The sequence below is a fragment of the Ctenopharyngodon idella genome, chromosome 1 (assembly GCF_019924925.1).
Source record: "Ctenopharyngodon idella isolate HZGC_01 chromosome 1, HZGC01, whole genome shotgun sequence".
NCBI classification, from domain to species: Eukaryota; Metazoa; Chordata; class Actinopteri; order Cypriniformes; family Xenocyprididae; genus Ctenopharyngodon; species Ctenopharyngodon idella.
Window position 1 is genome coordinate 3,499,709 of NC_067220.1, and position 15,521 is coordinate 3,515,229.

Consider the following 15,521-nt stretch of genomic DNA (forward strand, 5'->3'; position numbering starts at 1 on the left):
AACATTGTGCTTGATTGTGATTGAGGGAGTGCTGGGATAGATCAAGTAATACTGAGTGAATTTGACTATTTCTGTCTTATTCCTCACCTGCAGGCATATCAATAGAAAAGAAGCTCACACTACAGTGAGAAAATTACAGAAAATTAATATTAAATTAGTTTAGAAATCATGTGTGATCAGGAGCTTTTGAGAAATACTGGTAAGTCAGTCTAAGTACGAATATGTTAAAAAAATATCAGCATTTCGTGCAGGCAGTGGCTATTTGCACTATGTGCAAATAGCAGTATATTCTATTTACACTAAGTGACATTTTCTTAACGATATGCTTTTTACACTAGGTGAAAATAGCGATACTCTTTTCAATAAGAGTAAATAGTAATTAGATGCTATCTATACTTTATATTGGCAGATACTATTTGCACCTCAGTATTTTTGTACATTAACAGGATGCAATAATGCAATAATATCACAGAGTGTAAATGATTATATTTATTAAAATGATTAAATGGATGCTGCCTTATTTGGAGAATAAAAACCCTCCCTACACCTTCCCCTAACCCTACCCAATAAATACTTTTAATATTATTAAACACTCGTTCACAGTTTATTTCCACTTTTAGAACATTATTTTCATTTTTATTGAAAATAAATGCGAGCTCGGCAAAAGGCGGATTCAAACCATCGTTGATCGTGTTAAAAGCCAGGCCTGCGAGCCTTACTCGCTACTTCTGTGCCATTGAAGATGTTGAATTCCACATGTCTTTTTAGACATTTTAGACGTCCAGACATTGCACTTAGTGTAAATAGACACTCCATATCATGCATCCCTAGTGTTTAGTGATGAATGAAGAACAGAGGATTGAACTATTAATCACAGTCTGGAAAAATCCTTCACTAAAAGACAGTATATTTCACTCACCTGGTTGTGTGTGTATCACTGTTGTTTCTCACAGGAGGTTGTTTAATGTCACACAGAGATACTGAGGAGTAATAATCAACCCCAAATCCAGCATAGAGAGATTCAATGAATGTGGTGATGAATGTGTGTAAGTGTGTGAGTGTGTGTGTGTCAGAGACGCTGTAGAAGGACAGAGTGCCGGCCGACACGTCCACATACACTCCTACTCTGTCAGACCGGGGTGAAGGAGCTGGTAAGTCACTGCTGTTATTATTGTGATGGACAGTGAATCTATTATCAGTGCAGAAGAGACTCCAGGATTTGTCATTAGATCCAAACTTACAGTCTTCACTCCCTCCTTTTCTGCTGATTTCTTTATATGACACTGATATATTAACCCAGCCGCTACATTTAACCTCCCAGTAACAGCGTCCAGTCAGTCTCTCTCCACACAGAACCTGAGGAACATCAGCAAATCTCTCTGGATGATCAGGATAGAGCTGATGATCTTTCACATGTTTCACTTTTCTGTTCTCCTCATGCAGAATGAGACGGGTGTTTGCTGTGTTTGGATCCAGTGTGAGATCATAGGCAACTGAACACACAAGAAAAATGTTTATATAATTAGCTAAGCTATATATATAAAACGTGTGTGTGTGTGTGTGTGTGTGTGTGTGTGTTGACCTACACTTTCTTGGTCCTGCTGTCATTCTGATCTCTCCTCCATGATCCACACTATAAACACACAAACACACATTTGATCTTAGAGTTATGGTTGTTGATTTTCAGGACAGTCATCACAGGTGGTATGATTTACTACCCTGTACTGCACAGTTTACAATTTCTTATTAGTAAAAATTAAGTAAAAAGTATAAAAATTGAACTGCTATTTTAATAACACTAAAGAAGTCTGCTTATGATGAAAATAATGCACATCTGCATAAATGAATAAGCTAGCCTAAAATTAAAACTGACTTGAACATAAGAGATGATCTAGTGCGTGTTTTCCGTGTGATCTCAAAATCATTTAGTCACTGCTGGAAAGGGTTCAAATATGCAAAAAATGCTGGAAAACTGAAGAATCTGCAGGACCTGGAGGATTTTTCTGAAGAACAGAGCTCAGTTTAACTGCTCAGAACAAACAAGAGACTCATGAACAACCATCACACAACAAACAAACAGTCGTAGATCATCCAGGTAACCACACACAGTATTAAGAATCAATGGTTCACAAACTTATGAACTGGGTCATTTTAATAAATTCAGCTTCCTTTTTTTTTGTCTTGTGGATTATATGTAAACATCTTTTATGTAAAATATATTACTCATGACAGTACTAAATAAAAAATAACATGCATTTTGTATTATGTCCCTTATTTTGTTAAAATTATTACCATTTTCACAGATTCTGCAAGTGGTTCACATACTTTTTCGTGCCACTGTATAAAGATGTTTATACTAAACATAGTTTATCCCAAAACTCCCACACGCCACACTTGTGACACTCCATCAGGCAGTTGGCAAGAGATGATCAGCTAAAATCAGGATACCAGAAACAGAAAGACACACAGGAGAGAGCTGGTGAGGAAGACAACTAGTCTTCCAGTAAAATAATAATTTCAGTCATCTGAATCAATATTAAAGTGCTCTGTTTTGTCTGTATTCTACATACACCAAGGAGTGTTTCCCATTAATTAATTAGACTATGGAGCCTGCCACAGTGTAATCTGTCCTGCCACAGTTTCATAATGAACAGAAAATATTTTTACACTTCTCATATTAGCATAAAATTTCTCTAATGTTGTTTGTGCCACATCCTTTGGCAAAGCATCTGTCAATAGAATGAAATCACAAATGTGATATGATATAGTGGGCTGTGATTTGATTAAGGCTGCGATTCGTCTTTTGCACTGCATGTTTCAGAGTGAAGCGAGGCACTGTGTTCATTTACATGTGAGCAGCTCATGATCCGCCCGTGTTTTCAACGTTTCAGAGCGACTTGGTAAATGCTGCAAACTTCATCTCAGCACGTGCGAGTTTGTTGATCTGGGATCAAAACATACGTCAGTCACACTTTATTTTCACTTTTCGCATGATTTCCAGCTTTTTTTGTGGACAGATGATTGCAGCATTTTAGTAGATTTTTAATGAGTAGTATTTGTAAATATGTTGTCACAGAACGTAAAGGTCTCCATGCCAAAATAAAAGCTCAAGGTTTTAAGCTTACAAGTGAGGAAATTAAGACACCATTGTTGTAATTGTACTACTGTAGTGTAACACTTCAAGAGAGTCCGCACAGACTACCAAAGATGTCATCAAGTGTGAGATAAAATCAATACTTTACTGAAAGAAGGGCAAACGTTTCGATCACACGTGACCTTTGTCAATGCCAAGCTTACTACTGTAGTATAAAATAATAATATAATTATTAATAAATATTCTTTATAATTTTTTTTATTTTACAGAGAAATTGTATTACAATAGTAATATATTTATATTTTAGATAAAACAATTAAACAATTAAAACTGGTCTTCGTCAGGCACAAAGGGTTCACTAAGTTTGTGCTTGACGAAGACAAGTTGGTCGAAACGTTGCTATTTATACAATAAATATCTTAAGGAGCAGTTACATCAGTGTGCGGATAATTTGTTTTGTATTTAAATTTTCCTCTCATTTGTTAGTCGCTTTGGATAAATGAAATTTAAATCAGTAAAAGTTGACTACAACTTGCCTGATGGTTGGAGATTCATTGGAATTTAATATAATCACACATTAGCCCCTTTTACAGCATAATCCCAATAAATTACAATAAAATTATAAAGACACAAATGTGCTGTTCACACATACAACAGTATGTTTTTACCAATAAGAGACCATTCACACATCAGCACCAAAATACCAGTAAACTCTGTGATGTCAGTCCTCTGAAATGACCTTTAAATGCTCGGATGAGGAGAAGCACTTAAGTTTCATTTTCCCTGCGTCCCAATTGTATTGAAGACTACAGTACTAATCTTACATACTTTTTATGATGGATAGTAAATGCACATTGAGACGCAGGTTATTTGTCCAATTTGGCACATTTCTGTGACTTCTGAGTGACAGGCATCAGGGGATAATCACAGACAATACATTTTTGCTTTTTAAAAAGAGACACCGCACAATAGTATCCAACTGCTGAGCCGCAGAACTGGTGAAGAGAAAAGACAGCAGGGTCTCGAGATCATGAGATCTAATACAAGTCAAAGACGTCCATCTAGCTCATGTTTACATAGAAAAACAAATAAAAAGTAACTGTAAACAGCGCAGAATAATCGCATCATCTTCATCAGAACTTTATGATTGGTCCAAAGCAGACTTCTTATCTCAGCACATCCAGACCTCTTATGTGCTCATACCAGTAATCTTCATTCTTTGCTCACACACAGCATCCTGATGGTAATTTAGCAGTAATGTTACAACTTCTCATCCCAGAAAATTGCCAGAACTGATTTAACAGTATTTTTGAAAAGGTCCTGTTACACATGATCTCTTAATGGTAATTTACCAGTAAAGACTGTATATGTGTGATAGGGGCTAATGATCAGTTCAAAAGTCACTGATTTATTTATTTTTATAAAGAAATATAATGTTAAATCATTTTTAAATTTAAAATAAATGAATCTTACAGTGCTCTTCTGGTGTTTTGGTTCGCTGGCAACCTCAGTGCTTCTTCAGATCTTCTGTATTTCTGCAGTTCAAACTTATCTTGAGTCTCTTCTGAAATTTGCCGCACAAACTCCAGAGCTGACCACTGAGCAGAGGAGAGATTCTGTGCTGAAAGATTTCTTGAGCTCAGATACTTCTGGATGTCCTCCTCAAAGTCCTCTTTCAGTTCACTTAGGCAGTAGAAGAGGTTAATGGATTTCTCTACTGATTTCTCCTTGTCTATCATCTGTCTGATATAGTCAGCAGTGTCTTTGACATTCTCTGTTTTCAGTTCCAGCATTGGCAGCAGTTCCTTCAGGTCACTCTGATTGGACTCCAGAGAGAGACCCAAGAGGAACCAGAGGAAAAGGTCCAGGTGTCCGTTCTCGCTTTTTAAAGACTTGTTGACTGCAGCGTCATGAAGGTCAAATAATGATGTTTTGGAGAGTTTCAATGTCAGTTTTCTTCTCTCAGACTGAAGAAAGGCATTTCTTCCGTAGTATTTGTATTTGAAAAACACATAGAGAGCAGCGAGGAACTCCTGGACGCTGAGATGTATGAAGCTATAAACCTCTCTCTCTGACACAGCTTTTTCTGTCTGAAAGATCTGAGTGAATAACCCTTCACTGACATCTAGTCCACACTCCTCAAGATCTTCTTTGTAAAAAATCAGATTATCTTTCTCCAGCTGTTTAAAGGCCAGTTTCCCAAGCTTCAGAAGAATCTGATCAAAAGACCTGGCTTTGGGTTTAGGCTCAGGACCATCATGGTATTTTGTTTTCATTTGTTGCTTCTGAGAAAGTAAAAAGTTTGTGTACATCTCTGTGAGAGTTGTTGGTGTTTTGTCGTTGCTCTCTTGAGCCAGTAGAGGTTCAAGAACAGTGAGAGAGATCCAGCAGAAGACGGGGATGTGGCACATAATGTACAGGCTCCTGGATTTCCTGATGTGACGGATGATGTTTCCAGCAACCTCAGGACTGCTGTTTTCAATGAAGTATTGTTCTTTCTGCTCATCGTTGAATCCTCGCACCTCTGTCACCTGATCAATGTAGTCTCGTGGTATCAGACCAGCTGCAGCAGGTCTGGATGTGATCCAGATGAGAGCAGAAGGAACCAGATATCTCTTGATCAGGTTTGTAACTATCTTACTCACTGTAGTTTTCTTATGCACATCTGTAAATATGTCGTCCTCTTTATAGTTCAAAGGGAAGCGACATTCATCCAGCCCATCAAAGATGAACATGACCTTACAGTCATCTTCAGGAAGAGAGGACAGTTCTTCAGGACAACTAAAGAAGTATTTGTTAAGCAGTTCCATGAGACTGTATTTTTTTTTTATTAAATTCAGTCTACGGAATGGGAGTGGAAATACGAAGAGTATATCCTGATTTTCTTTTCCTTCAGCCCAGTCAAGGATGAATTTATTGACTGAGACTGTTTTTCCCACCCCTGCGATGCCCATTGTCAGCACTTTTCTGTTTTGTCGACCCATATGATCTTTGAATATGTCATTGCACTGGATCGGTGTGTCATTGGCAGTAAATCGGTTGGTAGATTCAATCTCTATCACATCATGGTCACTCACTGTTCTTCCAGTCTCATTCTCCACCACATATAGATTACAAATATCCTTCAGGTGTCCCCGATGACCTGTTTGTGAATTACCAACTAATATCCGCTTGTAATCCTCTTGTAAATTGTTCTTCAGTCTGAGGCTGATATTTCCGTAATGATGAATATCAACTTTACTGTCCATTTCAGTTGAGCCTTTGAGAAAGAGGAAAAGTGATAATATGTCAAAGAGTAAGAGATCTCACAATACTTTAGAACTATGAACTGTGTTTGGACCGGAATAATGCCAGGTGTGCATTATTTTCTAATAATTCAGCGTACTGGAGTCAATTATTTTACTTATACTAAGGTTGCCATGAATATTTTTGATGATTTTTTTTAAAGACCTTCCTAAAAGCTGAGGATTTCGGCCCTGTGATATGTTGTACGCGAGGCCCCCACGATCAAGCATTCAACGCCCCAAGGCTCTAGCCCCCTTATTAATGTTATTTTTAATCAAACTATAAATAAAATCCCATTTGCAACCTATTTAATGGCGATTGGATAGTGACATAATGGACATGGGCGGATCAACCCCAAATTCACACCAACCTCTCGTCACGGGCCCCTCAGGCGGGCAGAGCAGTTTCATGACTCTATGACCTTGTTTAGGTTTCAAAAGGTCAAAAAAAAGGACTTTGTGTCCATCAAACCTGAACCACGAGGCTCTAGGACCTTGCAGAAAAATTGGCCTTTCCCAACTTAAAACTCCCTAAAGGGTCTTGCGGTGTATAAGACAGAGAGGCCTGCAGCAGAGATTTTGTGTTAGAGCCAAAAAATGTTTTCCTTTTGCTTAAGGACCCAGGGCCCTCAGTATGAAAGTGTCCGCCTGGCTCCTATTCAATCCCCATATAATAGGTTGCAAGTGGGACATACAGCATTACTCCTTCCAGAAGGTCCCACTTGCAACCTATTAAATGGAGACTGTATAGGAGCTCTGTGGACACTTTTTTATGCCATTTAAGCAATAAAATGACTTGAAAGTTAGTTGTATGTGTCCAGCTGAGTGTGCTCAGTACAGTAGAGGTGGTCTGTATCAATATAAGTTCATATTAAAAGTTTAATATTGATAAACACAGTGTCCGCAGAGCTACTATTTGGCGGCCACTAAATGGATTGGAAGTGGGACCTTCATGTGTTTTTCACACCAAGTCGTACAGGAAGGTCCCAATTCCAACTTATTTAATGGGTCTTATATAGATGTTTTGACACAAGGATTTTATTCCTTTTATGAAGAAATAGTTTCATAAAAACTATTTTTCAGCACTCAGCAGGCCCTCCTGAGTGTGTAGCACCAAGTTTGGTGTCAAAATTCCACTGTCCAGGAAACTCCTAATTTTAACAATGGCATAGGTTGCACGTGGGATCTCCAGATCTCAGCTCTGGAAAGCTCTAGAGTCTAAACCTGCACTCATCTGCACATCTATGCCTCCCCTTCCAGAATCTAAAGTTTCAGGAAAATTGAAGAAACTTTCTTTTTCCAACCCCAAAAAAATGATAAGGGGTATTGCAGCCTTGGTTTTTTTGGGCGGAAATTTCAAGTTTCTCTAAATGACTTCAAATTCACTCTTCTGATAGAGGAGACTTAGACTAAAAGAAGGGTTCAAGTCCTGGTTCTCTAGAGCTTTCCAGAGCTGAGATCTGGAGATCCCACATGCAACCTTTTCAACCTATACAAAACAGGAGATTGGTGGACAGTGGAATTTTTGGCACCAAAGTTGGTGCTGCACACTCAGAGGGGCCTGCTATGTGCTGATAAATAGGTGTTGTGAAAATATTTAATCATAAAAGGCCTAAAACCCTTGTGCCCACAAAACACCTATCTGAGGCCCATTATATAGGTTGGAAATGGGATGCAGTGGTCAAGGGTCCATTCTGTAACAATAGTAGGGAAGTGGACAAATAGTAGGTTCATGGGACAGGGGGCGGAGCCATGGAGTGAGCCATGGAGTGGTCAGCAGTGGTCAGCATGCTGACTTGGACAAATGGTGGGTAAGCGGGACAGGGGTTCGTATGCCAGTTTGTATAGGAAATGGACGAATAGCAGGTTTATCGGGATGGGGGTCCCGCTCGAAAAGCGTCCACTTCCAACTAATTTGAATAGGGAGACCCCCCCATGCAAAAAGTGGGACGTGGTGGCACCCCGCTGTGGAGCATTGCTGAACTGCGTTTGGGGGGCTTTGGGCTTTGAGGGGCATCCGTTCTGACCCGAGGGGTTGGAACCCCCAGAACCACCTCAGTCCTCATTGGGGGTCCGGGTCGGCGGAGCGGATGGCGTCGGACCCCCCCACGAAAATTTTCGGGGGTCTGTGCATCTGCCAACAGTGTTATATCCCCAGACAGCAGCGTCTCTATTAATAGTGAAACTAAGTTTATTTGCTTCAAGAACAGCACTGTTATTACCTCTCTAGTGAGAAATGTTTTGTAGCTTTTAAGTTGTTACACTATTTTACTGATAAAATCTTCAGAGCAGCGCTGACAGTGTCCGGACTCTATGTGTGTGCGTTTGAGTGGCAGAGAGTATGTGCTTTCCGTACATAATAAAACATTATGTACATAATAAAAATGGAAATAATTTGTTGTTTTTATCCTACTGTTTACTATATTTATTTGCTTGGTCAGTATTTTTGTGGGTCTGGGTTCTTTTGCTGTTGTAGGCTGTAATAATAATAATAATAATAATAATAATTTAACTTAGATAAATAATAAAATTGCACTTAGAACGTTCGACAACCAATCAGATTCAAGCATTCAACAGCCCCGTAGTATAAGACGTAAATAGCAACCAAGTTATGGAGGATGATCAGATATATATTTTTTTTTTTACATTTTATCATTCATTTGTGTTTACTTTGCTCATTTAGTGTGCTTGGCCAGCTACAGAGAAGCTTGTGGCCAGGCAACAGACAAATGACCAATCCTGAGTGGATTTAAACAGTTTAAGTTGTTCTCTAAAGCAGGGGTTCTCAAACCTGTCCTGGAGCTGTGTTGTTGATGCACAGCACTGAACATTCTGCATGTCTCTTTTATCTGACACACCCAATTCAGGTCTTGCAGTCTCTACTAATGTCATGAGGAGTTGAATCAGGTGTGTTAGATGAGGGGGACATACAAAATGTGCAGTACTGGGGAACTTTCTGAGAATCCCTGCTTTAAATACTCACAGCTGTAAGCAAACATTCTGCTAAAAGTCAGTTATTTAAAGTTCCTATTCAAATTCTTATTTAAACCTCAACATATTACAGTACCTTTGATCCTTGTTGGTGTATTGTGTATTGGAGGGTTTAAGATGTAGCTGATGTGTACTGGGCCTGTGATAATGTTTCCAGTGAGTACAGGAGCATTTACACTTGCACCTGTGTCAGCTGTTACATCAACACTGTCTCCAGTGTCAGTGTTACTGCTCATCTGCACTGAAATAGAGACAAAGACACATATTTAAGAGATTTCATGACATTAGAGCTTTAATATAATGATAATTCTCTTTATTACCATCCTTGTGTTTGTTCTCTAACTGTTCAGGAATATTGTTGTGGTTCATCTTCCTCAGGATGTTCAGTGTCTCACCACACTGTTTTAAATAGATATGCTCAGATCAGGATTTTTACAGCCGATACTGATCTATTAAAAAAAATAATAATAAGACATATATGCATACATACATACATACATATGTATACATACACACAAACATATATATATATATATATATATAGCAGTGGCGTGCAGTGGTGTTCTGAAATGAGGAGGCACATTTTTTATTTATTTATGAATCAATGTAAATTCATGCATTACTCTTAACGTTGACACATCTTCCTTGTTAAATGAATATTACTTTACATCAAAAAAGAAACCAAAGACAATTCTATTTTGTAATTTTACATTAACAATGTAATGTTCTATTTATCAAAATCAAGTCAATCTCATCAAGTTAGTGTTTTAAGCATTTCTACATTCATTCCAAAATAAAAACTAAAGGCAATAATAATTTAAACAATATATTTTATTTGTGTATTAATGTTTTTCTTTTTAATTGTCAACTAGCTATTTTGGATCATCAGTCATGCTCCGTAAACACCGTCTGTCACAGACATGAAGATGTATTTGCACCAAGCTGATTGCACTAAAAAAAACCCCGCAGTCATCATGCTTTTAGTCCATTTCAAGTTTGATTTTGACGTGACATAAAGCGGTGATATCTAACTGGGTGATCTGTTTACTTACTTTTCAATTAGTCTTCCCATTGACGCTATCATTTGATCGTTCAAACTGATGCGCGGAACGCGCACGTAAACAAGAGGCGGGATTTATCGCACAAACCAATCATATCCAATCATAACCAATTACATCCAATCATAGCGCGATGGAGACATTGCCTCCTCTCACGTGACTTTCCCCCATTCATTCTCAATTACCCCCTACAAAACCCGCCACACGCCGGGGGTCTAATGGTTTTCTATGGTTTTCTATGAGAGCAAAGGGAGGCATGACTCCTGCTGTAACTTTACCTGCGGGTGTCGCTGTTGGGCAGTGTTCCTTAAGAAATACGAGTGACTTGCGCTCTTTTTAATGTCGTAATTTGTAATATTTGTGTTGTTTTATATGTTATATGGATTATTTTCTCATCCTATTTTTTTGAGGAGGCACTGCCTCCCTTGCCTCCTCGGAAGAAACGCCCCTGATATATAGTCAAACCAAGTTCATTTATGTAAGTGAGGATAGCAAAATAATGTAAACTGTGACATATTATACCCAAAAATCCTTCATACAGTGGACTACCAGTAAAACTGATAACAATTTGGAACCAAAAATCATGTTTTGCTTAAGTGTTATCTGACATAATTAAGATTATTTTTTTCTGACACAGTTTAACTCTGAGATCTTGTCATATTTTATTACCATTTTTTTTAACTATAGTGAATAAACTGTATTAATGAATGAAATGTTCAAGGTGTCTGAATAAATTTAGTTTTGACTGTGTGTGTGTGTGTATATATATATATATATATATATATATATATATATATATATTATCATAAGCTCTGACAAACATAAAAATTACTGTAGGTTGGTTAATTGATAAGCAAATGAAAAATGAACAAGCACCCACACATATGATGTAACCAAGGCTTGACATTAACTTTTTTGTTCACCAGCCACTGTGGCTAGTGGTTTTCCAAAGTTACTAGCCACTCAGCATTTTCACTGGCCACAATTTTGCTGTTGGGATATTACATTTTATATGATTAAAGTTGACTTTGGCATGCTTAAATTACTTGATTTTGAGTTATTTTACTTGATTTAGAAGATTTAAAACCCTTTCAAACTTTCAAATGTAGTTTGACCATCCAAATCAAGACTACATTGTATATCATCTGGTATGTACAGGTGGGCAATTGGGCTGCTGAATGCATGGACGTAATATACTGACACATATCCAGTTTTTACCCACCTGTTTACGTCCACTTAAGCCATAACCGACTGTATTCACGCGAGATACTCCACACGATGGTGTGCTTGTATTTGACTATTTAGGCCCAGGGAGAACTGATCGTGCATGAGAGAGCGCTTCTGTCATTCACTTCAGCACGATTCCGCCTATCCCGCCTTCACTAACAACAAGTTAATCAATAAAGAATTGTGATTGAAATGTAATTTTGTGATAAGACGAGCTTGGCTACCTTTCATTAGGCTGTAGGCTGAAATTATATTCAACCCGCCAAAGTGGCTAGTGGGAGTGGCTGTCTTACCCGCCACAGCTGAATTCCAACCGCATTTGGCGGGTTGGCGGGTGTTAATGTCAAGCCCTGGATGTAATGATATCACTCTCAACACCGGAGGCCTCTCGCAGAAAATCTAAATTAGACTCTATGTTTATGGATAAACCCTTAAAAGTTTTATGACATTCAAGGAAATCCCTTAAATAGACAAAGGCATCCAGCTATCACTTCAGCTGAGTAGATGGTGCAGCAGTGACGTCAAAACCCAGAAGATTAATTTGCCACTGGTTTGCTTTTCATTGGGTTTTATGAGTAAAATAAGGTCTGTGGTAAACATAAATTTATGATACTTAGACATGTTGATATACAATGTAAATGGCATACACCCATACCAAAAACGCTCTTAAAGTTACTTATTAGAAACATTTTTTTGTTTTGTTTTTGTTTTTTTCTTTAAATAAAAAATTCTGCATTTTCGATATGGGTGTGTGTTTTTACATTTCAGAGCAAAACGTTCAAGTATATTCAACTTATGTTTACCACAGACCTTATTTCACTCATAAATTGAAAAACCCTGTTATAAAGACCTATAGAAAAATCTCTAGGGAACCAGGGGTGAATTAGTTTTCCATCATCCCTGCAGCACTCTATAAAAAGCAGATAGAAACGTTTGACTTATAAAACATTAAGACAACAAACAAACGATTGTGACAATACATGGTTTATCTGTGTTCTTCGAGCCATCTTGGTAATAATAAGGTATATTTATAATGCAATGCTAATACATAGCTTTATCACAGAATAGAGTACTATAAAATAATTCACTTATCTTTTAAGGTGGTTATTTGTCACCTAAGGTATCGATACCAAGGTACCAGATTCTGGTGTTATACTCAAGCCAAAACTGTAGTGTGGTACCTGCCTTTTTTAGTTTTTATATGTTTGAAAATCAAACAAAACATCCTTTTGCATTTATTTATATATAAAACAAATGTAAAAAGTCTATGACCAATGTGAAATTTAAATTCAGATAATGTTAATGTTTCATGTAATATTATATACCAACTTACCTTAAATAATGATGACTTGTTGGTTTCTTGTTCCACCTCTGAAATGGCGTCTCAACAAAAACCTCTGAAACTCTTCACTGGGTATGTTTTTCTTCAAACTTCAACTAAATCAAAACCATTACAGGAAAACAGAACTGGTTTTTCAAGAGCATCATAATCTGACGTCAAATCACATACATACATCTTATCTTACGTATGCAGTAGGGGAGACCGGGGATGGTTGTAACATTTTGGTTGTAACAGTTTGTCTTTCTCTTCCAAGACTTAGGCCAGGGGTGTCCATCCTGAAGAGTTCAACAACAACCCCAATTAAATACACCTGAACCAGCTAATCAAGGTCCACTGGACATACTAGAAACTTCCAGTCAGGTGTGTTGAGGCAACTTGGAGATAAACTTTGCAGGACAGTGGCCCTCCAGGACTGAGTTTGAACACCCCTGACCAAGGCATACTGAAATTAAAAATGAAAAAGCATAAATACAACTAAAAATGTACTTGGGGTAGGCTGAAACATGCTTCATTGATGTTATAACTAACCCTGAGTCTTGTAGCCATGAACTAGCTCACCTTACAGCTAACAGCCAAAACATTAGCACTAACAACTTGCATTAAAAATATCTACACAGACACACAATAAACATAATTTAACTTTGATTAGTTTAACTACAAAGCAGGAATTGCAATAAAAATAAATTAAGTAAAAAAAAAAGTTACTTTCTTACATCAAAAATTTGTTTTTCTCCTCTAAAATCTGCTGTGTCTGCCACAGGGCTCTACTTTCCCACAAATGTGGAATAAGGACTAAAACAAGTATGTGTGAAGTGAATCAGGTGATTTGTAACTTGTTCCTGATCGGAGAAATTGGAAGTGTTACAACTAACCAGTGTCACAATCATCCCCGGTCTCCCTACACTAAAAGAGACTGAGCTATTACAGGAAAAACAGACAGGTATGCAGACATTATTAACGCATAGATAATCAGTACCAGTCAGAAAGCCTGAGGGGACACATTCTAGTCCCACAGATGAAAGAACCAAATCTGATTATTGGGTGATAATCAGTTATCTTTAAAGGCTACAAAAATATGTATTGCATTATAAAGGAACCAACCAACTTTGCGTGTGTAGATGAGCATATGAGATACCACCAAAAAAATTACTGCCCTTAGATTTCTCTTTGCAGGTTTGATTAGTGATTTGGGCGTGACCTGAGAACACCTGAATCCTGTGTTGGATCCTGCTTAAAAGAAAAGTAAAAATCTTTGTAAATTTACATTTTCCATACCATATATGCAGTGTTTGGAGTAAAATGATTCAAATTCAGTAACATAATTTACATGTTTTAACATATAATTTAAAGATATTTTATATAACTTTAAAGCTTTATAAGTTACAAAATTAAAATGAAAATGTATTACAGAAATTATTATGTCAGGATAAATGACTCGAGATTCAGTTGCAAGTGTACAAATATGTATTAAGGAAGAAAACGTGCACAATAGCAGTATATCAAAGGCTGCGTTTACACTTGATCACCATGATCCGATCAAGCAGATCAGATCATAAGCCAATCAGGACACAGCGCGTTTATATTTGATCACATTAAGTGGCCTCTGTATCTGGATAAGGCAGACGCTTCAAACGGCCTCATATAAAACACTTTCACTTTAGCCTCTATCAATGCAGCGCACACAGCACGGAATTTTTGTGATTTATTCCACAAAAGTACAATCGATCACAAATAGAGAGCATCTACCAATTTAAGTTTCCCAATATTAATCTTGTATGGTGAAAAAAAAAAAAAAAAAAAAAAAAATCACATTACATTACATCACATTAAAGAGCATTAATTAGAACTAAACAAGTGTAGGCTATATGACACCAGACAGGAGTAAAGACGATACAAATTAAAACAATGTCCTATTGCTTTCACTCACTACTTTTGCTGCTTTCCGATGCAATCTCCAGTCTTAGATCAAATTAATTTTGAAATGAAAAATAACTGGGTTGATCATGTTAAGTCCCATCATCCAAGTTTAAAGTTAAGCATGCAATATTGGAAATAAACTGAAACAATCTAAACGAGGCGATCGCGTATGTTTTTATAACGTTGCACAATTAAAGTGAAAAATGACACAAGGTTTCATGTAAGTCTAAATAAACTGTTTTAAAGATAGACGTTTATTGTAAAGTTCAAAGAACTTTAATTGCTTGTCAAAACTGTGTCTGTCCATTATTTTCTGACAGCCACGCGAAGAGAGTGGGCGGGGATTTAAAAGACGTCACCATCTGAATATAGATACGATGGCTTGGATCGCGTAAAGTAACTGGTAAGTATAATGACACAAGGAGCCAGAAACATTCAAGTTGCAAATGGTCGTGCCTGCTCTTCTGTTAAATAGATATCATTGTAAATCTATATCGAGACTGTGATTGGTCCATTCCGTCACCAAACGACTGTGATTGGTTCACCGTTCTGCTCGAATCAGGTTCAGTAGTTGTTTGTATGGACATTTTTAATCCAGCAGATGTCAG

General features: G+C 37.4%; 1 protein-coding gene across 1 annotated transcript; it reads right to left on the minus strand.

Annotated features, from left to right (window-relative positions):
* Positions 1–608: 608 nt before the first annotated feature.
* Positions 609–15,401, minus strand: LOC127517963 (protein NLRC3-like). Its single transcript, XM_051904212.1, has 7 exons — positions 12,988–15,401; positions 9,690–9,818; positions 9,446–9,610; positions 4,568–6,353; positions 1,587–1,633; positions 920–1,493; positions 609–827 (listed from the first exon to the last, which is right to left on the minus strand). The coding sequence occupies exons 2-7, from the start codon at positions 9,736–9,738 to the stop codon at positions 818–820; spliced, it is 2,631 nt and encodes an 876-aa protein (XP_051760172.1). The 5' UTR covers positions 9,739–9,818; positions 12,988–15,401; the 3' UTR covers positions 609–817.
* Between the last annotated feature and the right edge of the window lie 120 nt (positions 15,402–15,521).